Raw genomic sequence first — 24793 nt, 5'->3', positions numbered from 1 at the left:
AGAAGGAAACAATGAATCCGGATGGCTGAAAGTTAAGCACTTGTTCCTCAAACACATCTTCTCTTATGCTGCAGTGACTATTGAGACTTTTCATCTGAATCAAATCATGCTTTCAAAAACTTCTAAGCTTTACTATCTATGGTCGCTTGAACTCTCACTCTATAATTTCTACTCATCCACAAGACCCCAAGCCCAGAACAGCTTCTCATGTCCTCAAGTGATACTGGAAAGCTGTCTTCCTTCCCCGCTCCCAGCTGCATGTGCACCTGGCATAAGCAATAGTGTCTGACTTGAGGATGGCAAGGAACTGCTTGGGACTTCCGCTTCAATCTCGCCAACCGTCTTAACTTCTCCAGAAAGCTCTACCACATCAAATCCTAACAACTTTTCAACACCACACGTTACCAAGATCCCCGGTCTGTGCTGCAGAGTTTCTAAGGGTCAAAAACCTTCCGCCTTAAAAGTCCTGCCAGGATGTCCGGCCAGTTCTGAGTTTTTAAGTCCACTTACACTGTCTAGAGCTTAGTCTTTAGCAAACAATATGCATGAAACTAACCCACATCCCGGAAGAAACAAAAATCTACAGTAACGAGGGGCTCTTGGGAGAAAAAAGGGTCATGGGTAAGGGGCTGGGGCCCTGGATATGGTGGATGGGGCGTAGGGGATCCGACGGCGGAAAGGGGTGTACCTGAGAGGCCCCGAGGGCAGGAAGGGGCTGTAGCAAAGAAGGCAGGAGGTATAGCTGGAGGCCCCACGGGCCGGAGCCTCAGAAGAGACCTTGTCCACGCCGCCAACGGCGTCTGGAAGTGATGCAACACCTGACAGGGCCGCACAAGCGTGAAGAGACGGTCCCTACCGACCAATCAGTGTTATCACCCCGCACACATCAACAAGCCGACCTCCGATTGGGTGGACGGGTCAGCCACGCCCACTGCGGCGCTGCGGTGCACGCTGGGAAGGCAGCTGGGTAGCTGTGCGAGATGTCAAGCCGGATGGAACCGACTGATTTGTGTGGTCGCCGGCTAGGCGTGGTGGCGTTTCGTCTTACCACTTTCAGGTCCAGCAATTTAGGACGCTGTTGGGGCCCCAGGACAGGAACCCTCGGCGTTTCAGCACGCTGTGTGGAAGGCTCAGTATCGACCCTTGGTCACTGGAATTAAAAAATATTGTCTTGGGGTCGCTAGAACCCCGCTCCGGTCAGCAATGTCCTCAGTGCTACCCCCATCTGGGGCTTCTTACTACAGGAATGAACATAGATGGCCATATGGAGTGAGTGCCGTGAAATAGAAAGGTAATGCTGGCAGCCAGCATTCAAATTAGTTTAAAACATTTCATATAATGAAAACAAAGTTGACTCGTGTATTTCATTTATCTGCTTGTAATCACAGCGTTGACTTAACAGTCTAAGAATGCCCATCTTAGTGTCAGGGATTATAACAGGGTTTAGAGTTTTTCCGCAAAGGTGTGCTCACTAACCCTTGAACATATGCATTTAGTAGTTTGTATCTGCAACTTATTAACTAGAAATAGTTGAAATGCGTTTTTAAGTCTTCCAATCCCTCAAGATGCGACCTTGCTCAATTCAGTCCAGACCAGATTGGCCAGGCCATACCTGACCAAGAAAAGACCTCTCAGATACAGGGAAAAAAGGGGAGGACAGTGTGATTTTAAAATTTAATTGATAACAAACAAAAAACACAACAAAACAAATAGACATTCTGCAGGGAAGAGGGAGGGAGATGGGAACAAGGGCAGAGCACAGGAAGACTGGTGACATGCACTGGTAAATTATATAAAAAAAATATATATATAAGATAAAATTGGGTTGAGATAAAAGACCAGAGGAAAAGGGTAAGAATGTGGAAGGTGTTTATCTCTGGGGAGCATTGAGGGGGGAGGGGCAGGGGAGAGGGGACTGGCAAAGTTGCTTGTCCCTTTTCTGCCTTAGAGAAAAGAGATCATGACAGATTTAAATGACTATAAATTCCTTGACACTTCTTGAGGGTGTGTACCCTCTGAGTTTGGGTGAACTGTTTTGACAAGTAGAACACAGAGGAAATGGTGGTTGGAGAGGTGTAAAATATAGTTGCAGAGGTGAAAAACTCTACCTGAAACCATACATTGTTGTAAACTGTTACCTCAGTAAAAAGAAATATTTATAATGGAAATGACTCAGTTTCTGGTGGAGGCAGACCTAAAAGATCTGCAGCATCTGTTGGTGGCTCCTGAATCCAATTGCTACCCTATGAGGAAACCAGGGATGGGCACTGAATGGGCCATCTAGCCCCAGTGAACCATTCCAGTGATACTGTATGGAACAGGATGAGCAGTCCTCACTAAGTCTGCTTATTTGTAAGCAAAACAAGTGATTGTAACTGCTTATTAAGCAACAATAAGTAAGAAGGTACAAAATGTAATCTACATCAAGAGAAGGTAGAATGTTTGGTTTGGCTAGCTGGTTCTGTTTCCCATGGAGTCTTGAGGCTCAAAACATTGGAATCCCAAATGACTCTTCAGCTAATGCCCTGGTCCCTGTTATTCAAAAGTATATGTAGTTGGCACCCACTAAATGCTAAATAAAATTCTAGGCAATGGAGTCATAATGGTCAACAAACCAGTTGACATCCTAAACTTCAGAGTTTATATTCAATCAAGATGTCAATACAGATTTATTTTAGATGTGGCTCAATGATAATCTTTTGGGGCTGTCTATATAAAATAATCTTGTATAGATTCTGACTTTTATATATCTTACTTGAATTATAGCTAGGACTATATTAATACCTAGGCTCAATTATTTGCTTCCATATCTGGATTTAAAGTCCTGATTCCTAACTGTGATGATGTATCTTTCAGACACTTGTATTTTATATAAGCCTCTGGTCTAAATGGAATTTTGGGATTAATCAGCCTGCCTCCATATTTCCTAGAAGCCAACAATAAGAAAACTATATTTGGTGTCTTTTCACTGTCCTTAATAGCACTATCCTATGATGTTGGCCTAAAATGTCTCCATTTTAATTAGGTATTCATCAGGACACAAGTATGTAACTCAGGCTGACTTGCATTCAACCTGTTAAAAAAAAACCTAGAGTGTACAAAAGGTGTATTTAGTAAAGTCAGAAATAAATATTTCAAATAGGTTGTAATCCCTGCAGAGTTTAACTTGAAAAATGTAAGCGCTCTGAGTCATATAGTTAAAAAACACTTTATGTGATCCTTGCATCAGAAGACGCCCACAGAGGCTCAGGGGCAAAAAGAATATATACAAAAAGCATTGTGGGAAACTACCTTGTACATCATTTTTTAAAAAGTTTGGGTTTATATATTTTATGTAATTACTTAGAAATACAGAGCAAATCCAAAGAAATTATGGCAACCAGACTAACATCCATCAGCCAGATTTTGAATGTTTCTTCACTCTGAATTACCGGTTATTTAAAATTATTTTCTAGATCATACATGTCCACATGTGCCTTATTCACATTCAGTCTGAAAAACCAATGATGACATTTATTAGTTTGGTTTCACTCTCCTTTTGGCATCCTTATGTTTCTTCCGACAATCCTAGAAAAACATAAAATTAAAAGCCTTTGTTAAAATAATACTTTTCAAGGCATATAGTAAAGTATATGCTCTTAAGTAAAATTTAGGTTAATGTCAGGACTATGGAAATCATTTTGGAAGTGATCACTTAGAAATATAGGGTATTAAAAATTTTGCCTTTAAATGTTTGCAAAGGAAACTATGTAATTCAACCTTTCAAAAATATCATATTACTCTGTTATTTAGTGAACATGGTTGGAACTCAAGACTAGTCACTCAAAGGCCATTCCTCTGTTGCCTCATCCATATCACATGGAGGCTAAATTAAATAACTTCTAAGTTCTGTTCCAGCACTATAATTCTGAATGTTTAAATTATTCAGTTGTCATTCTTAAGTTTCATACCTTCTTCCCACACTCTCACACCAGGCAATATTAACAAAGGCAATATTAACAAAGGCAAACCATCTATTTTAAGAGACAATAAATATGGTGATTAAATTACTCACCATTCGCAAGTTGTCTGTTCTGGCCTCCCAAGAACTCCTGCTAATATTACTTCCCACACCTCTCCAGAATAAGTCAGACCCTACAAAGGATGACCAGAAAAGATGAGACAGTAAGTTAATATAAAAATGGACAATATTCCAGTGTTAGCATTGTCAAGGTCTTTGATTCTATTAGCTCAATTTTTCCAATATATATTGATTTTCAAAAATATATTTGCTAACAAAATGCAAACAGAATTGCTAGGATTTTACTGTTAATATACCAGTATTATTTTGTAACTTGGTTTTTGTATGTACAAGGTAATTTTTTCTTAAAGATTTATTTATTTATGAAACCAGAAAGAAAAGGAAGAATACTGGATGGTTTCACTCATGGGAGTATAAAGGACCAAGGGAGAAAGTAATAATAATAATGAACAACTATATACCAGAGACATTTTATGGGGGTGGAATGGGATCAAAAACGGTGGGGAGAGGGGAGAGGGAAGTGCACTGGACTATGGTGATGGCACACGGGTGATTTTGTGATGGGAAGCCCATGGGGATTACAACTGAGATGGAAAAAAGGCACAAAATGATGTAAAAACAAACTATTATAAAATTAAATAAACTATTATATATATATAAAAAAGATTTATTTCTTTATGCATACAGAACTGGGGTACAGGCCAGAAGTACAGGGGTTTTACCAGACGGAATAGGAACCAGAACAGGTAGATTGCTGAAGAACATTGCTAAGGGGAGCAGCAGGTGGGTAAGGAGAGAACTGCCACACCATGTGGGTCACCTCTCTGGCCAGTAATCATGCTGAACTAATGCAGAAGTGGCTTTAGCTTCATAGTGCTGTGCTTTAACCCTCCGTGCCACCAGGGAGGGCCCTGTACAAGGCTTTTAAGAAACAGTTCATGAATAGCCTCAGAATTTTCACATCAACTTTTAGAGTTGTGTACATCTATCATTCAAGCAAGTTCCTTGGACACAAAATAGTGTTACTGATGATAATGTATGTGTGAGGGAGATGGGGAGTGGGAGTTCCTAGTGCACCTGTGCTTTACTAGTGACATGAATCAGTTTAACAGAGGTGCTAAAGCACATGACATTGCAAAGGGTCAAAACTGGCCAAACAGGCCCTCCCTGGTGGCGCAACAGGTTAAAGCACAGCACTGAGAAACTAAAGCCACTTCCACATGAGTTCGATTCCCGCCTGCCCCGGAGGTGACCACATGGTGAGGCAGACCTCTCCTGACCCGCCCGCTCCTCCCCTCAGCAGTGTACTTCTTAGATCTGCCTGTTCTGCTCCCCACTCTGTCTCTAGTGAAGCCTCTCGCTGCCCCTGAGCCTCTGGCCTGTACCCCAGTTCTGTATGCACAAATAAATAAATCTTTAAAAAAAACAAAAAAAAACTGGCCAAACAGTTCTTCCTTGGATAGGCTGTTGTATCAGATGTGCAGCAGTGACAGCTATACTATTTATGACCTGTTATACTACATGTAATTGCAAGATAGACTTACCATTGAGTCTTTCATCAATCTTAGAGAAAAAGAAAAATCTAGTGGTCTCTTTCTCAGGTAATGACACATCTCTGAATCAAGACAGAAAGAAAGAATTAGCTGGCTGATTTCAAAATTTTACATTGAAAACATAAATCATCTATTTTTTAAATATATCTTTGTGTTTTATTCATTTTGCCTGTTAAAATGACCCATCTTCTTATTTTCAATTTAATTCCTCTCTTCCATCTGAAGCACTGATGATAAAGGCATGGTTAAGTATAAGCTCCATTTCCCCCACCTCTGCTACCACATCTGCCAGTCAGCTGCAGCATCCTATTTCAGGACTAGAGACTTTAGCATCAGGCTGACCTCCTTCAGCACATCATATCCAAAAATCTCAGCCTATTCAAACCTTAAGGTAGTGGAATATGCTCCCCATTACAAAAGTATAGGGAACTCGTTAAATGGAGTTGAGAGGAGAATATTAAGTTGTCATGTGAGGATAAGCTTAAATGCTTCTAATAATATTTCTAAAGTATGTCTAACTCAGATTTTTACAAATCATGAAGTATATACCTGAACAAAACAAATTACTTACGTAGGACTGGGCTTCCTGTCTTCTGGCTCTTCATTAACATCTTCCTCCTCCTCTTCTGAACTGCTGTCATGGAAATGAAAGGCTCCCTGCCAAGCAACCTTTCCAGGTTTCACTGTCTCCAATTTATAAGTATCTACACAGCATGACAATAAAATATGGTAGGATCCTAAGTCAACAGCTATGTATTTCTAAACACATTAGATTCTCTCACCATGCACATATATTTCTGTATTTCCAACATCTTAATCATTAATTTCAAATAGGCAGCATCTTTTTGCATTTTCAAGTATTGAGGAAAAACTACCAATTTTTTTGGCAATGCTAAGGTGATCTGACAAGGAATACTGCCATACTATCAAAAAAATATAAAAAATAAAGGTTTAAAAATGAACAACCAGCTTAAAGGAACAAACAAAATAAACATACACCTGTGGCTTGCATTAAGAAACCTAAAATAAAACACGATGTGATAAAACCAGGTTTCCCTTCTGCTCATTATAAATGAGAAAAGGAATATATCTTTGTATTTCCAATTTCCTAAACCTCTTTTTGGAACTGCTGAAAAATCCAGCGCTGTAAGATGTAAATGATCACTACACGAGCTCCCCCACCCCGCCAAATTTGCCAGTACCTCAAAGCACATCTCCCAGGTTGCTGAGATGTCTTACTACTTATTTCAAAGCCAATTTGTCACAGTTGGCTCTCAGAAGCATCAGAGTTAAAGTTCATATCATGCCAACTCTTCTCAACAATTTAGGGCTGACCTTGGTACTCAAATAGATAGCGCAGGTAAGAGTAACAGGCCTGGCATTTATATTTGCTAAACATGGATACTCTTTCAGTTGCTGATCTTTGAAATAGAATCCTTTATAGTGAAGTACTCACGTATTCCCTTAAACATACCATGAACTCCCAGAACTTTCACTTGAACACTAGGAGCAACCTAGTAAGAAACTGGTATTTAACTTTTAGCCCATGTTGGCCTTCAAAGGTAAACCTGAAATACTGTTCAATCTATATATATATATATTATTCTCTATATTCTGAAAAATCTCCAAAGGATAAGGCTAGAAATAATTGGCATATTGATGACAGGGCAGAGTTGTATAAAACTAAGGTTACATATCTCTTCCTACCAGATACAATACTGGTTCCAAAAGTTATGGTTTCTCTAACTACATTTAAGATATAAACTATTAAATATTTCTTACTATACAACTTCATGACTACTTCTACTCAATAGAGGACTGAGCATGTTATTCTCAGACTTCCCTTCATATTTCAGGTAGCTATAAATTTGCTCCCTTAAATGCAAAAACAATTCACTATTATAACAAAAGTTATAATATTCACCTAATACTGAATCTCATATAGCTTACCTAGGTGGAAACAATAATCTTTTCCTCAACTAACGTTAAATCACTGCTCTTAATATGGACTCAAATTCAAACTACCTGGAATGTGGAAGGAAAAAAAAAGTAGTACCTTCCTTTATAATTTCAGTATCTGAATCAAAAAAGGAGAACGTAAATCCTCCAGGTTGCTGTGCCCCATTTTCAGAAGTTGCAGAGTCCTGAACTTCCTCTCCAGAACAATCCTCATTCCAGGGTATGTTGTCATCCTTTTCACTGGTATCTTTTGTAGTTTGGAATATTTCTTTTAAATCCGTAGCAATGTTATAATACATTTCTTTAGATACTTCAGGTAGCTTCTCAGCTTCCTCCCTTTTCTTCTTCCGTTTTGCTTTACTGCAATGACATATATAGACATGTGCACCACAAAGAAATAGTTGGCTATAGGAAAATTTCCAGAAACCAAGAAAACACCTTTATAACTTTAATTTCATCCTTTCAGCAAATGAGGACCATACATAGAATTCTACTTGTAAAAGGAAAACCTTGGTCAATAAAATTTCATTTAAAAAAAAAAAGATTATGTATTTATACATATAGAACTGGGGTACAGGCTAAAGGTGTAGGGGGTAAGAGGACCCACCAGAGACAGAGTAGGGAGCAGAACAGGCAGACTCAAACACACTGCTGAGGGGAGCAATGGGCGGGCCATGAAGAGGTCTGCCACATGATGTGGGTCACCCCCTGGCCTGGAGATTGAACTTGTGCTACAGTAGCTGTGATAGCTTCACAGTGCTATGCTTTAATCATGGAGGGCTCAAGTCAATAAATTTTCTATATACAAAATTACATCAGAGATCTAATTATTAATCTATTTCTTCTCCTCTGAGCTACATTTCATAAATTATACCCGATAGCTCAGAGTAAAATCACTCAACCACAACCATTCTCAGTTTCCTCATATGCAAAATATTAAACCAGATGACATTATTAAAGTTCCAAAATATTGTGAATTTTATAAAACTAGTGTAAAAGAATCAATTCGGTTTTAGAAATAATTCTGTCTTAAAAACAGTAGGGACTGGGCACTCCCTGATGGCACAACAGGTTAAAGCACCACACTATGAAGCTCTCTGAAGCCACTGCAGCATGAGTTTGATCCCCGGCCAGGGAGCTGATCCCTTATCTGCCTGCTGTTTCCCCTTAGCAGTATATTTCAGTAGATCTGCATGTTCTGTTCCCCACTCTGTCTTTGGTGAATCCTCTCACCCACCACACCTCAGGCCTATACTCCAGTTCTATAAGCATAAAAAAACAAAAAACAAAATACAGTGCGGACCAACAGATGGTTGGTTTCTATGTACTTTGTTCACTATCTGAAATGGGATTAATTCATAGGATCCTGCTACTAAATGAAGCAGCTTAATTTACCTTTCTTTTGGCTTATCATCTCTTTTCCTTTCATAAGCAGCATGATCATGCCTTGTTGGATCATAGTGTATAATGTCCCTATATAAAGAAAGGAGAAAGAGAAGTTGGAAAGGAGAAATTAGAGTTCTAATGTCTGATAAACAGCAAATTACAATTCAACACCAGAGCTATTCTAATTATTGAGTAAGACATAAATCTTTATTTGGATATTGTTAGAAAGGATCATATTCTCAATTACCTAGTTTTGAGTTTCAATGGACATTTTTTAACCTGAAAAATTACTTACATCATACTAAGATACACACAGATATAATGATATACTACTGGGGATTTGCATAAAATATCCCAATAGGGAAAGAAGGAGGGAGTGGGTAAAGGTATAGAAAACTGGCCACATGTTGGTGATTCTGGGTATGATGTGCAGGAGATTTATTATACTAGCCTTTAAAAGGTTTAAAATTTTTCATAATAAACAGCTATATTTATACAGTTTTAAAGCACACATCTTCAACTATGTCATTTATGGAAACAATGTTGCTATGATACCCAAGAATATAAATGCAGAAATAATTTAAGATTTGTTTCTTTAAATGAACCATTTGTTTAAAAATAAGTACATTTATTTATTTATACTTATTACCAGATACTTATTACCAAAAGCTCTACCCCAAAGTTTAAAGGGCCTAGTTTTAAACTGAGTTCAAGAAGATATTTATGGCAAAGGAAAATATGGGGGGTGTAATGGAATATAAGTCATACTTAAATTTCTTAGCAGCTACTGATCCTTTGCTTGTAGGAGTACTCAAGTTGATATTCAAAACACTCTGCACAACATTCAGGGCTTTCAATTTTTCTGCAGCGAGTTCTTCTTCCTCAGCAGTTTTTCTTTCATTTATTTCTTAAAAAAAGAAGGTTAATTAGTCATCTCTTGGCAACTGTAACTTGGGAAGCCTCAATAGTCAAATATTTACCAAGTACCTAAATATGCGCAAAGCACATTAAGAGAGGAGGAAAAGTTAAACCTTGTTTTGTATCCTTCCTCCCCCTAAAGCCCTCAATGCCATAGCAAATCCAGATGTGGCATTTCCGCTTGTCATCTTGTGAAAATAAAAAGTAGAATTAATCACTTCAGTGGGAAGTTTAAAAGTTTTTCTTTGAAGAAATGGATTTTTAAAAAATCAGTTTTAATAGTAAATGTTAAATGCAACAGAGTAAAGATTAATTACAAAACTAAAGTGACTACGGTAACACCTTGATTACTTTATCATGGTAAAAATGTAATCGAAATTACAAATGAATCTTTAAATGTAAGACTGTGAAAGATGGTAGTTGTTGACTATTCATACAGTAGATAGTTGTGTCAATCATTGATTCAGTAATAAAAAGTGCAGGAAGAGTCATAGACACTGCAGGGTATCATGGAAATCTACAAGTTATGATCCTTAACAATTAAGAACACAAGAATCAGAGACAAAGTCAAGTAATCTGAATGACAGAAACAGAAAGGAAGTCTAAGTGTTAGAGACCTTTACAACAGACTATGGAATATAAACAAGTAACAGAAACAAAAATACACTGATTTGGTTAAGTTCTCTATAGAGATGTCTCAGAAGCTTAAGGGTGCAAAGGAGAGAAAGCATGTTCAGTTAAATCAAGAAAACTTGATAAACAAGCAAAACTTTAAGGTAAGGAAGACAAAGTAGACTCCAGATCAGCTGGCGGTAACAAAATGAACATACATTGAAGTAAGAAAATGCTAAGAAAAAGTACTAAGGGTTTTTCATACACACAAAAAACCTGAGCCTCAAAAATTGGGGGATTCACACACATACAAAAAACCTGAGCCTCAAAAGTTGGGGAGGAAAGAAACAAGACAGAGATTCTATGACTAGCTGCTGAAAGAATCAACAAAAGGACCAGGAGCTGAGAGAGAGAAATGAAGTTTGAGACTTGCTTATTAAATCTGACACTGGCCCAGGAGCACTTGTGAACTATCAGACACCAAGAAATGAACACAATCGGGGGCAAAAAGATCTAAAATTGGGAAATACCCACAGACAAAAGAAGGCTAAAGTCATAGGGACTTACAGAACCTTAAATAACACCTACAACCACAGGGAAAGTTAGGAATCAAGAATTAAGAAGAAATCAGGGTGTTATGGTGCAATGGAAGAAAACATTTCAGGAAGGGGTGGTCACAGCAACAGATGTGATAGGCAGGTTGAAGAGGCTGAAGTTTGAGAAGATGCCACTGCATTTGGTGAAATGGTTATTCACAGCTCTGAAGGAATATATGCCGATCAGAAGAGCTGTAAGGAGACAAATGGCAGAAATGAAGTAAACTCTTATCTGAAGCTTCTAAATGTAGGCTACTCCCAAGCTTTTGACTGTTTCTATGATTTCAACATGGAATTTTGAATGAGAAGTTCTGAAACCTAATTTGATGTAGAGACTAGAGAATTTACTTAATCTTGGTTTCCAGAAATTAATAATATACATAACAATCAATTCAAAGACTTGATAGCATGAATTTGAGTTTTAAAAAGCTACAACTGGCGGCCCTCCCTGGTGGCACAGCGGGTTAAAGCACTGCACTAAGAAGCTTAAACCACTTCCGCATGAGTTCAATTCCTGCCTGCCCCGGAGGAGTTCCACATGGCGAGGCAGACCTCTCCTGACCCACCGCTGCTCCCCTCAGCAATATACTTCGTTGATCTGCCTATTCTGCTCCCCACTCTGTCTCTGGTGAATCCTCTCACCCCCTGCATCTCTGGCCTGTACCCTAGTTCTATATGAATAAATAAATAAATCTTTAAAAAAAAAAAACAAAAAAAAACTACAACTGGGATATACACAAGTAAGATGAACACGCTTCCTTTTAGAAAACCAAGTGTGATTTAACTATCGTTCATGGCCTTGCCAGGGACTGCCACTCTAGTGCCAGTGGGGATCTCGTCCTGTCTCTGTCTCCAGGGTTGGGACAGAGCAACATGCTGCCCCTAAATGGATGCTGTGTATTTCTAACCATCTGGTAACTTCAAGTAATTAGTGGTTTTAATAAATTAACATGTACAAACAAACTCAGAAAGTATTAGAGCTCTACAATTTAATGTTCTGGGCTACAGAATTTTTCCATGTATTATGCAAAGGGATGAGACTAGATGACGTCTCAGAATCCCCCAGATTTGACACCAGAACTATGTAGACAATGAAGCATTTACCTTCCTGTTCCTCTTCACTCTCACTTTCTAGAAATCTGGAGTCCATACGAAATCTGTCATCAGTGCCGAAGTGAGACTGCAAATTCATGAGCTACAGACACAAAACATACACACAATTAATGGCCATATTCCCAAGAAATTCACATTAATGTTTGCATAACTCCACATATTCATGAACCAACCAAAGAAGGCCATGGAAGATTCAGCTCCAAATCCAAACCAATACCCAAATCCAAACACACTGCTGGAGTGTGGGTCAAGGTCTGCCTACATCTACCCAGATTTAAGACCATGTTAAAAAATAAGGACTGTTGGCCCTCCCTGGTGGCGCAGCGGGTTAAAGCACTGCACTGAGAAGCTAAAGCCACTTCCTCATGAGTTCGATCCCCACCTGCCCTGGAGGTGACCACATGGCACGGCAGACCTCTCCTGACCCGCCCGCTCCTCCCCTCAGCAGTGTACTTCGTCGATCTGCCTGATCTGCTCCCCACTCTGTCTCTGGTGAAGCCTCTTGCCACCCCTGAGTTTTCTGACCTGTACCCCAATTCTGTATGTACAAATAAATAAATCTTTAAAAAAAGAAAAAAATAAGGACTGTTACAGGTTTTCAGTCTTCACTAACCTTCTGTCCAGCTTTGCCCTCAAACTGAGGTTTAATTCTGAATCTGTTAGTGTCATCTTCAGGACCAGATTCCTCATCCCCACTGTTGTCAAACAGCTTTCCTGGTGCTCTACCAGCAGATGCCTGTTACACAAATGAAGAGATACAGAAAGGTTTATTAATAACTGAAACAATCAGTGCTTTCTTCATTATATAATCTTTCCCCTCACATTTAAGAATCAACATCTCTTATGAAATCTCCCAAGAAAGGATGGATGATCATTAGAATTGGAACTCCTAACTCAGTAATATTTACTTGGTTTTTCTGATTAAAATCAAGAGGTCCCTAATGCAGCTTGATGTGCAAGAAGAGAGGGAGAAGGAAAGTTATTGTTCATTAAGAACACTTCTTTCAGGATTTCACTCATTTAATGCCACATTGCAGAATAGGTGAAGAATATATTTATGGTGCAAAGAATCTCCAGACTCTGTGGTCTTTGTATCCAGTAGTGTGGGGAGCCCCCAGTCTCATTATGGCTCTGAAGGATTTTGGAGACTTCTCTCTGTTGTGTGGATGTGTTGGTACGCAATTTACAGAAATGAATTTGCAAAAGGAGAGCAATGCCCAAAAGGACTTCCTGAATATCTTACTTTCACTGGTTCCTCTCCTGGCTGTTTCTGCTCCCAAGTGGATAGCACCTCTGTTTCGCTTTCACTGTCAGAACCAAAGATGATATGTGTTGACTTATCTTCTGGATGACCATCCTAGAGCGATCGTCAAAAGCATTATACAATCAGCCTTCTCCTGCAAGTCTTCCCAACTTTTTTCTTTAATCTGATGGATGTTGTCAGCACCCCTTATTTCTTAAACAAAATTTTATTTCTATTCTCATTCTCTATAAATCTATTGGCCACCAAGTATCATCAACTGAACTTTTTTGGTACTTTTTATTCCCACTGTCACTGGGTTGGTCATAATCTCCCAAAGGCTTTTGCTTATTCAAGACTTGCCTCATTCAATTTGTTCTTTCCATCATGATCTTTCCCAATAGTTGGCCAACTTCCTATAAAGAGCTAAAAATACTTGAATTTTTTCAAGTCACCTAAAGTCTTAGTTCTGTATCATTCTTTTTCTTTAAATAACCTTTAAAAACAAAAGTTACCCTGAGTTTGGCAGCAATATAAATAAGCTGTGGAGTGAGTGGTCTGCAAGCTATAGTTTGCCAAATCTTACTTCAGTAACTACATAAGTAACCCTTATTCCTTTGCTTAAAAATCTTGTCTTTCACAGCCCTGAGAATAAAGTGCAAGCTCCACAGCCTCTTCATAACTTACTGCTCTCTCTCTCTCTTGCTTCAGTCCTTATCGCCCTTTTGTACAAACTATCTCCCTGCATGGACTATCTTTTCTCTTACTTCCCATCCTTTTACCTCTCCTCAACTAGTTCCCACTGACCCTTTTAAGTTTTTCCTCCTGACAACACGAGTGCTATCTGTGCACTACCTGGACATGAAACTTAACAGTGACACTCTGCCCACAACATTATGGGCCAATAACTGTCTTAGTCAGGGGCCACCATTTGTAAACCTTGCTCCTACTGTGAGGCTTAAAGGTCTAGAACTTTCTAAGTATTTAACAACTGTGAGAAAAAAAATGAATGAGGATTCACTGCAGTCAACCTTGACTAGGCAAACTATAATCATTGGATAACCGGACATTTTAGGATATATCAAGTAGCTACATACGATATGTAGTTACATAGCTGTAACTTCTAAGGAAAGGAAATTATGAAGAAAAGTTTAGATAAAAGCAAATGAATTTTTTTTAAGTTTAATATGACTTCTTCTGGGATATACTACAGTGATAAAAGTTTTTAAGTCAAGGACATGAAACAAAACTGGAGCTCTAAAAGGGCATACCATCCTCATGGGAAGAAAAGTTTAGACTTTGAGAGGTCTAGTTAAATCTACTCACCAAGTTTGCCAGAGCATCCTGAACCAGCTTTTTTTGTACTTCTTTTGCTTTCTGCCTTGCCTCTAAGGCTGCTAAGCGTCTCTGGTTATCTTCAGCATGCTTCTGCTTAGCATCAACATCTGACAAACTATTAGCACAAAGTAGGGAATCAGTTTTGCTTCCCTGAGTACCTCTCCTAGAGGACACTGAGGATTTCTCAGGGGTTGCTCCACTTCTCAGATCAGGCTTCTTTTCTAAGTCCTCTTCTGTCTTTGTGGTCCTGGCTTTATCAAAGCCCATTTTCAGAGTCTTTGCACCAAGACTTAAAGATTTCTTATTGTTTAATGTTAACAAACAAGAAATAGGAGTTTTACTTCCCTTTTCTGAACTGCTAGGGGATACCACCATAAGATCCTGTCTCTTTGGAGGCTGAATATGATTTGAATCAGTTGCCTTCTTTGGCTGTTGGAATGGAGTCTTGCTTGATGTGCCCTGAGTTTTTCCCAGGGATATGCTACACGATTCCTCAAGTTTCACAGAATCCTGGTCTTTATTAATATTGTTAGCAGCAACACCCTCTTTCAAGGATTTTTTCGTTAATTCTTTCCCATAGAGACAGGCTATTCCCTTGAAAGCCTGGAATTTTGACTTTAAGTTGCCTTCCTTTGGTTTCTGTTTTCCAACGATATTCTCTTCTCCTTCTAAAAGGGAAGCCACAATTTCCTCAGGTTGAATACACCGTCGGCCTCTGTGGAAGCCACTGGGAGTCCTTGGGTTCTTGGAGGCCCTGTTAAATATGGCAGTGGTTTCCTCAACACTGACTTCAGTATCTTCTCCTGGAGCCTCCAGCTTCCTACCAGCCAACTGTTCCAAATCAGCCAAAGTGAGATTCACACGGAGACAGTTTTTCATCATAGCACTATACTCCTCATCTATAGACTCAGCTGATTCTGATACAGAATCGGCATCTTTGCTGCCACTGGCAATGGGTGATTTACAATCAAGAGGCTTAGCTCCTTGATGGGTGGCCACCTTTACATTATTTCTCTTTTGTACTTTAATACAATGATCAGGAAGCTCACAGTCTTTTCTATTTTTCAAAGTTTTCTTGTGTATGGCCTTTTTCATTTGTGAAAATTCTGTACTTTTTTTCACCTCACCATAATTTTTTTTCACTGCAATAATTTCATCTGTATCTCCTGAATCATAGTCACAATCATTTCCCTTAACATTATGATCACCATCAAGGCAAGAAACATCATTTCTGATGCCTAAACTTGTTAAAGAATGGAGCTTATGAATGTCTGATTTGAACTCCTCTTTAACAACCTCGAAGGGATCATTTTCAGATTCATTTACTGAGGAACGCCTAGTTTTCTCTAGGTTTTCCTCTCTTGCAATCAGTTGCCTTAATTCATCCTCAGAATCAATATCATCATCAGACATAGTAATTTTGTTTCTAATAGCTTCCAAGCTAGAATTTTTTAAAGATGCATTTTTAAGTTTCTGAGCATCAGAATTAGGTACATGGGTTGATTTAGAAGTAAAAGAATCACGAGATGTTTTTGCTGCAGCCTCTTGCTGTGTAAAATGTGGATTCTTCGTTGCCACGTTAGGTTTTGGCTTTATAACGAGAGACCCAGTGGAACCATCATCCTTCTGTACTTTTATTATCTTCTTGGGAGGGCAGTGAAAGTCCGAGAACTCTCCTCGCCTTTTCTTACTCATAGGATCATTCCCTCCTTCCAATTCCCAAGTGAGGCTAGAGATAGGAATGGTATCTGTGAAATCCTCTCCTATCTTCTTTAAGTTGTGGCAGTATTTTGATGGATCATATTTTATGATGTTACCAAAAGTCAAGGAACAAAACAAATTCACTATGATTCATCAAACTGATGAAGCAAAAGAAATCTTATTTAAACTTGAGCAAGTAATTTACCTCATCTTACCATCAGTTTCCTATCCAAAATAATGAAGATTCCATTAGGTGACCAATGGGTCTTTGGAACTGAGTTTCTGATGGCATGTCCAGAACGAAAACCAAGCACCATAACTGTTAATTGGCAGAAACTACCTGGGCTGTACATACACATTAAATTAAACATTCAGATTATGTTCTAGGCAGAGGCCACAAGACTGTTTGCTGTAAATCCAAGATCTCTCTTCGCTGCCCTGAAAATGTAAAGCAGAGTAGAGGAAAGCCAAAGGGGCACAGCTAGACACACACATGTCCTTCCAGTACCAAATTCTTCTGTCCATTCCTGTCTTCTTACTGTCTCTTTCTAGCTCTGATTCTCCTAGTCTAGTAACATCCATTTCAAGTTCTACTCACTCTGCAGAGCATTTTGTAGTCTTTATTAGAAAGCTAGTAGTTCTCTGCTAGCCTGTTTGTTGCTGACAACATTCAGAAAGATTCAAGTTAATGTCAGTACGCTGTGATGACAGTTGACATTTGCTGATTTCCTAAGACATACCAATAGGCAAGTGTAAGTTACATTATTATCAGTCCTGAAAAGTCCTTTGTTTATTTAGCAAGCATTGGACACCGGTCAAATATGTGAAGTATGCCAAACAATGTCTACTGTCTCAGTTTCACATTGACCTTCAATACCCCCTTCTTTGTCATCACTGGCTGCAACTGGTGTAAAGCCAAGAGGTAGAGGGAAATAAAGAAGTTATTATATCAATATTCCCCAGACTTTAGTTCCACTGGCAGGAAAAACACAAACGGTGAATATGGCTAGTGCTGGGGGTGTGTGTGTGTGTGGGGGGGGTGGTTTCAGTGTACTACAGCCCTGGTCAACAGGACATGTTTCTGCTGCTTAGTCCCAAGAAAGTTGTAACTTGCTGCAGTTACTAACCTTTAGAAAAGTGACCACTGCCTTCTTACACCTTTAATACTTCGGTTTGTTTGTTTAAACAAATTGTATGCATTATATACCCTCTGTAACACCTGGAACCACTTCTCTTTCCTTGACTGACACACAGTTAGAGCTAAAAGATACACAAGAGGGTGCACCCTCTGCCCAGCCACCCATGGCACTAGGAATTCCTAGGTCTTAGAAAATCTGACTTCATTTCCTCAATAGATCAGTCATCAGAATTCTTTCATTCTGGGTTCTACACTGTTCCCCAGCCATATTTGTATCTATTCTTCCTCTTTCTTGGGCTTCTTCTATAACTTATCTCCTACTGTGAAACTTATTGTTACGCCAGAATCTTCTGTAATGATGGACCCTGCTTTTTAGCCCTTCTTCAGCTGTTTTAGCAATTGGATATACATCAAAAAAGGAAAGATGTGTACATCAGTAAATGAAAGTGCTTTTGTGACAATCAGCATTTGTATCACTTGCTCATATGAAACCTCATAATATTCTCTCACTGCTTCATACATGTAGGCTTATCATTCTTACCTTGCCTAGAAATTGGAAACATAAAAACTGTTAGATAAATACATAATAACAGAGGCATTAACTCTTGCAAGTAGCATGCACTATGACAAGCAACAATCATTCTGAAAGACAACTGCAAAGGATATTTTACGTTTATGCTGATTCTTTAGGTGAAGGACAGGTAACACTCTTCCAAATTTACTAACAACCCAATTCTAAAAGACAAGAAAAACAAAAAAAAGAATGCATTTATTTACATATTATAATACAATAGAAAAGATTAACCACATTGTATAAATGTAGTATTTTAAAAAACTGAACTCGGCCCTCCCTGGTGGCACAAAGAGTTAGGTCACAGCACTGCAAGCTAGTTGCAGCCGCTTCAGTGGGAGCTTGATCCCCAGCCCTGAAAGTGATCCAGATGGCACAGCAGACCTCTTCTGTCTGGCCGCTGCTCCCCTTAGCAGTGTACTTGGGTCGATCTGCGTGTTGTGCTCCTCACTCTGTCTCTGGTGAATCCTCTCACTGCTCCTGCACCTCTGACCTGTACCCCAGTTCTGTATGCATAAATAAATCTTTAAAAATAAAACTGAACTCACAGTAGGCCATGATTACTGTTAGGTTTACTCTTCTGGTAATAAAGCATGAACTCTTAAAGAAATCTATGAATAAAGAGAAAAGAAAGCAAAAGCTGGGCATATGTTGATCCCATATAAGTCATAAAGAATACTAAACAAAACACCAGTTGTTAAAAAAGTATGTGGGGCCAGTGTATTTTCCCCACCACCTATATGCTTTGGGCTTGACTCCTCTTTCCATAGAATAGGGGAGAACTATGCTGATGCCAAGAGTTGTAAATGTACTGTGAAGAACAAAAAGCACAAGCTAGGTTAACTACTTTAAAGCAAGGGTGAAAATAAAAGTGCATTAGACATGAGGCCCACATCATTTGGTCTCAGGTATCTGACCAGTTAGGCTAGCAGAGGTGACTCACTTTATGTCCTGGTACTTCTGTCCCAGGAACGGCTTTTATATAGAAATCTACTTTCGTTTTTTCAAACAAGTTGGTGCTGGCTGTTGAGTTTTCTTTCATTGATCTTGCTGCTTCTCTCTCTTGGGCCAATCTGAATCAAAGAGAAAAATATAAATAAAAGAGTTAAAATAACCAACCATGCTATCGACAGTGCTTTTGTTTTGTTCTGTAATTTCATACAGATGCTTAACTTTATAGTGATCATTTAGGGTGTCTTAATTTTCCCTTTTAACTTATTCAGTTTTGTCATTTTATCCATCTCAACCCCTTGACTCTTTCTCATGAGGAAGAGGCTGGTGTCTTTCATAGCTCAATTACCAAATCTTGATTATTTCCACCCTTGTAATGAAGAAAAGAGAATGCCACTTTTCCCTTCTAATTAAACCTTGCCCAACCTTATTCAGGTCTGAACAATTGTGCTAACCAATTGTCACTCACTACTTTACTTCTACTTTCCTGACACCTTCCAGAATGACCGTGAGATAGATTCATGACCCTCAGGCACACCCACACAACACCAAGGCAACAGCAATGCAGGTCTACCTGCTTAGGAGTTGAGTCCCACTTCTTGTAAATGGTAGGCACTAAAGTACAGCTAAGTAAAGTCACATCACCACTGTGTTCAGAGATGTACCCTCTCTCTATTCCCACTGGAAAAAAAAAAAAAACAGATCTCACCTTTTCCACAAGATCACACCCTCAAAATCACATCTCCAGTAGGATGCCTGTCACCTGACTTAGGCATTCATTTTCCTTGTGCCATTTCCTTGGCCTAGAACAACCTTACCAACTCTTGTGGTTACTCTGCACATTCCTAAAATATTTTTTATTTTGAAAGATCCCATACTCTAATAATCTTTTCTCCATAAGAGTACCTTTAGGTTCTTTAAAATGCTCCAATAGTGGCCCTCCCTGGTGGCGCAGCGGGTTAAAGCACAGCTCTAAGAAGCTAAAGCCACTTCCACATGAGTTCGATTCCCGCCTGCCCCTGAGGTGACCACATGGCGCGGCAGACCTCTCCTGACCTGCCCGCTGCTCCCCTCAGCACTGTACTTCACGATCTGCCTGTTCTGCTCCCCACTCTGTCTCTGGTAAAGCCTCTTGCCACCCCTGAGCCTCTGGCCTGTACCCCAATTCTGTATGCACAAATAAATAAATCTTAAAAAAAAAATGCTACAATAGTTATTATGCTATCTTATTCTTAAATCATTTGTATAATCTCATGGCTCTCATACAGGAATTCCCTATTACCTTTGTATCTTTGTGTGACATTAGTATTAATAGTCAAAACCAACACAAGAAATTTTGCAGCTTTTATTAATAATTAAATATACATAAATTAGCACCTTTCCTTGTTGACATAGACACTAGAAGAACTCTTCCAAGAGACATTTGCAAAGGTGATATAATATCATAAGAAATGGAAACAGTCTAAATGGCCAACATGATAAATCATTTCCTCAAACAGTACTAAACAGTTGTTACAAAGAAAGGGAAAGACATATATTATCACAAAAGGCTTATGTTCAATAAATGAAGTTTTATTTTTATAGCTTACAATATACATTTGTAAGCATTAGCATTTTTAGTGTTTGGGGTCACTGAGAGAGTTCAAGAGGGATTTTATTTGGCTCTACTTGTAATGCCTGAATTTGCTAAAACTATTATATTACTCAACAGTTTTGATTCAATTAAATGAATATATAAAACCACTTATAAAGAAATAGGGTTTAAGTCCATGTAAAGCAAATCTTACCTGTGCAAAAAACTTTCTTTTGCTAGCTGAATTTGAAGTGTTCCACCTTTCCATTTTGTTTTATTTAAAGCAGACATACCTAAAAAGTAAAGGATTATCACTAAGTACATGATGATGCACATAATTCAGAATGTGCTTTTTCTAATTATTTAGAACCAAGATAAGTAGATTTGTTTAACACAGAGACAGAAGAAATGAAGAGAGACCTAAAGAGAGAAGGGCTAGGACCTGGTCTCATCTCTCCCACTCACTAGGGGAGTCCTTAAAGCCCCTACCTCTCAGCATTACTGGAAGATTTGAATCAAACAAATAAGTAAACTATAAAGCAAAATGTTTGTCAAATGTTTGTAAAGTAATGTCAGGAATCTCTGATGAATGACTACATTTACTTAACATTTTATAGTTATCTCCCACTCTAAAACCAGACATCAATGGCAAGCTTTCCAAGGTCAATCAGGGGACACTTTGTGGTTCCTATTGCACCTCATTTTTATTTATCACCTCATACTAGTTATCACTCTGTTATTTGAAAACAAGTTTTCTGGAAGCGATTCAATTGTATCTGAACTGCTATGCTCTAGCAGTCAATTTTTCTGAGGACCTGTTACCAGCTTTCTTAAAAATAATTATCAAGGCCCTCCCTGGTGGCGCAGTGGGTTAAAGCACTGCACTGAGAAGCTAAAGCCGCTTCCGCATGAGTTTGATTCCCACCTGCCCGAGAGGTGACCACATGGCGTGGCAAACCTCTCCTGACCTGCCTGCTGCTCCCCTCAGCAGTGTACTTCCTCAATCTGCCTGTTCTGCTCCCTGCTCTGTCCCTGGTGAGTCCTCTCGCCCTCCACATCTCTGGCCTGTACCCCAGTTCTGTATGAATAAATAAATAAATCTTAACAAAAAAAATTATCAAAAGACAGTTGTTTTTACTGGTAGATAATCTTAAAGACAAAGGTCTTATTCAATCTAATCTCCACAGCAATATCTTCAGAAAAGCAATATTTTTGTCATACATCAGGTAAACTTAACAAAGTTGATGTGTTTCTTAACCATAACTTGTCAATTATTTTATTCATTGAATAATAAAAGTGTTTCCTGTAAATGAAATTGCAAAAGGCTGATAGCCTTCTTTCTCTATTAGCATGTTTCCTTTTCAGTAACTGTTATCTTTTCAGCCTCTAAATAATTAGAAAACATTACAGTAGTTATAGAATATCTTCCTTTCTTTCTTCATCAAATGCCATTTTTATTAAACTTACACAGATATAGTAATTTCAAGAATATGGTCTTAGAAGGGCTTGTTTTATAGCCCTCTCCTAATAGCATTTAATCACAAGACTTAGCTGCTAAAGAAATAAACACCCTGGGGAGAGTGATTAGCTATACGAGTAGTGGGATGTGTGTAATACAATTTCTGTCAAAGTTTGGTGCATTGTCCAAAATATTTCATGAAACCAATTATGAGCAAATCCACTAGGAATGTGCTACCATATGTCTATTGATTCCAAGTGGTATGACTCTAAACCTGTACTGACTGTCCCTCTGAATGAAGTGAAAGTGGCTTTTCAGGTGTTATGCAATTACAAACTGACATAAACTGACAAGAGTATAGAAAACATTAGGGGGCCCTCTCTGGTGGTGCAACGGGTTAAAGTGCCACACCACGAAACCTGTCACAGCCACTTCAGCACAAGTTCCATTCCCGGTCAGGGAGGTGATCCACATGGCATGGCAGACCTCTCCTGACCCACCTGTTGCTCCCCTCAGCAGTGTACTTTTGTCCACCTGCCTGTTCTGCTGCCCCTACTCTTCCTCTGGTGAATCTTCTCACACTCCTGCACCTCTGGCCTGTACCCCAGTTTTGTATGCATAAATAAATAAATCTTAAAAAAAAAAAAGAAAACATTATGATCTTACATTTTTTCAGGTCTGTTTCTGCTACTTTAATGTTGATATATGCAAAGACTTTCTGTGGGTTTCCTGTAAAAAAGAAATAAACTTACTTAAACCCATATTCAGAGAACAGCATACAAATTAAGTTTCTAAATTTAAAAAATGAGCTCTTGGAAACTTACTATTTCAAAGAAAAACCTTGTTTATCTTTCAGTGAAAACAAGAACTACACTTTTCTAAATATGAATTTCTAAATATGAATTATCAAAATATACCAAAAGAAAATGAACATGAGAGTAATATCCAGTAATCAGCTAGGAAACATTTTGATTCTGTGTTTGTGATAACCTACTTAATAGGAAACTTTGAAAGTTACAAGTTTTAGAAATTGTATGTTTGGGAATTTAGAATTTTTTTTTACTTGAGAAACACTAATTTGGACAAATTGCACATCACACATGGCACCTCTAGAGCATGGAGCAGGATACATAAGCCAGTTTTCCATAATGTAACACTTTCAGTGTTTAGGACTGACATTCATCTTTATGAATTTTTGTGACAACTGGTCTAACTGTTTTTAAGCTACTCATGAAGACTATAAATTTACCTTGGTTATCTTTCCGAGTGATGATTTCCACATCAGAAACTTCTCCAAATCTGTTGAACTGATTTTGTAAGTCAGCCTCTGAAATGTTGTGGCCAAGTCCACCCACATAGAGGCGCTTCATGTCTTTGCCGGCTTTCATGAGGGCTGGGCATACACTGATTGTGGGAAATACAACTTTTTATTTACAGAGAAGAATTCTTTCCATTAGTTCTCAAATCTCAAATCTAACAATCTACCATTTACCCTAAAACATCTATGCATATGAATCGTCTGGATCTGTGCATCACTTATTATATTGCTTTCAGATCTTATCTGGAGATTCTATTGAAACCCTATATATGCATATTCTCCATGACCACACTCTGAAATAGTGTCTAAACACACATATGGTCCCAGATGGCACCAACATAGGCAGGTGTTTTCCCTCTGAAGAACCACAATATTATAGAAGAACCCGTCTTCATTGACTTATCTAAGTTGTTAGGTGTTCTTCCCTTATTGATACATACATTAATTTACTCACTTTAACAAACGCTGGAAAAAATGAGATGAAGCAGATAAATACGCTAAGGCACAGAGAAATTTCCATTCCGGAATAGTTTATGGTCACATATAAGAAATAAGCTAACACTGCAATTACAATTGTACAATTGAAGTTGTCTCCTAATTGTTGTTTGGGCATAAAGAGAACAACTTCTATTATAGCAAATACAAACACAAACAACAAAATACCTAAGTACCTGCGTTACACAAGAGTGTTTGTATGTACCTCCTTTTAAGATGAGGAGAAGTTAAGTCACTTCTCCAGCGCCATTCAGAAAATTGGAGATGAAGAGAGAATTACAAACCAGGTCTAATTCCAGAATCTGTATTTGTTATAGCACGCTACGGAAGTTGTTGGATTAGGATTTAGGAAGACGTTTCCAGAAGTACTGAGATTTGAGGGTCATCAAGAGATCTCTCATCCCATTTAGCACCTAGCAGGCGCTGATCCACCTCCCCCTTCCCAAGAGATGACAGACTCCTTCCACGCGGAATCCCGGAGCAAGCATGGCTAGGGTTCTGGGTTTGAGCCGTGGCCCACAGCTTCCTGGTCACCTCCCCGCCCCCAATCGGCCCACACCATTCTTTGTTGAGAAGAACTGAGACCAGGAGAGTCATGGTAGGCCAAACGGTTCCCTCATTTCTCGTTCCCCTAATCGGCAGCTCACCAATTCTCTTTTCCAGCCTGAAGTGCCGAAATCTAATCTCCGGTCACGTGTCCCAACAGGCACACCTCTTTTCCTTCCTACTAGATCTTCAGCCCAGCCTTCTAGGGTTCCGTTAACACATTCAGTTCCGGAGTGCTCTTCACTTGGTTTCCCAATCGCTGGGATTTCGTTTCCCATTCTTCGCCTCTATACCTTCAAAATACC

General features: G+C 38.9%; 2 protein-coding genes across 3 annotated transcripts in view; both read right to left on the bottom strand.

Moving 5' to 3' along the window:
- Window positions 1-817, bottom strand: part of IARS (isoleucyl-tRNA synthetase) — a 51103-nt gene extending 50286 nt beyond the window's left edge. Inside the window, exon 1 of the mRNA XM_004684510.2 lies at window positions 689-817. The gene's annotated coding sequence lies outside the window, so the exon portion shown is untranslated. The remainder of the gene's footprint in view (window positions 1-688) is intronic.
- Window positions 818-3222: 2405 nt separating this feature from the next.
- Window positions 3223-24512, bottom strand: NOL8 (nucleolar protein 8). 2 transcript variants are annotated; one of them, XM_004685046.2, is made up of 17 exons: window positions 24119-24512; window positions 23379-23533; window positions 22796-22858; window positions 20885-20963; window positions 19090-19219; window positions 18242-18310; window positions 14725-16548; window positions 13402-13515; window positions 12772-12894; window positions 12150-12240; window positions 9688-9826; window positions 8929-9006; window positions 7631-7893; window positions 6146-6278; window positions 5566-5636; window positions 4055-4134; window positions 3223-3567 (listed from the first exon to the last, which is right to left on the bottom strand). In XM_004685046.2, the coding sequence occupies exons 2-17, from the start codon at window positions 23515-23517 to the stop codon at window positions 3517-3519; spliced, it is 3447 nt and encodes a 1148-aa protein (XP_004685103.1). In that variant the 5' UTR covers window positions 23518-23533; window positions 24119-24512; the 3' UTR covers window positions 3223-3516. The 2 variants fall into 2 exon arrangements, with proteins under 2 accessions (XP_004685103.1, XP_012582162.1); XM_012726708.1 differs by having other exon boundaries at window positions 24148-24512.
- Between the last annotated feature and the right edge of the window lie 281 nt (window positions 24513-24793).

This window comes from Condylura cristata, unplaced genomic scaffold (assembly GCF_000260355.1).
Source record: "Condylura cristata isolate star-nosed mole 26May11 unplaced genomic scaffold, ConCri1.0 scaffold00017, whole genome shotgun sequence".
NCBI lineage: Eukaryota > Metazoa > Chordata > Mammalia > Eulipotyphla > Talpidae > Condylura > Condylura cristata.
Note: the sequence above shows the minus strand (reverse complement) of the source record. Positions and strands in the feature narration are given on the sequence as shown.

Bases quoted from the DNA above. Each gene is read 5' to 3' on its own strand.
- NOL8 (XM_004685046.2), bottom strand. From the start codon at position 23,517: ATGAAAGCCGGCAAAGACATGAAGCGCCTCTATGTGGGTGGACTTGGC. The intron at 22,859-23,378 runs GTAAATTTATAG...TCTTTTTTACAG, and splicing joins CACTCGGAAAGATAACCAAG to GAAACCCACAGAAAGTCTTT. The intron at 13,516-14,724 runs GTGAGTAGATTT...CGATCGCTCTAG, and splicing joins AGGATGCTCTGGCAAACTTG to GATGGTCATCCAGAAGATAA.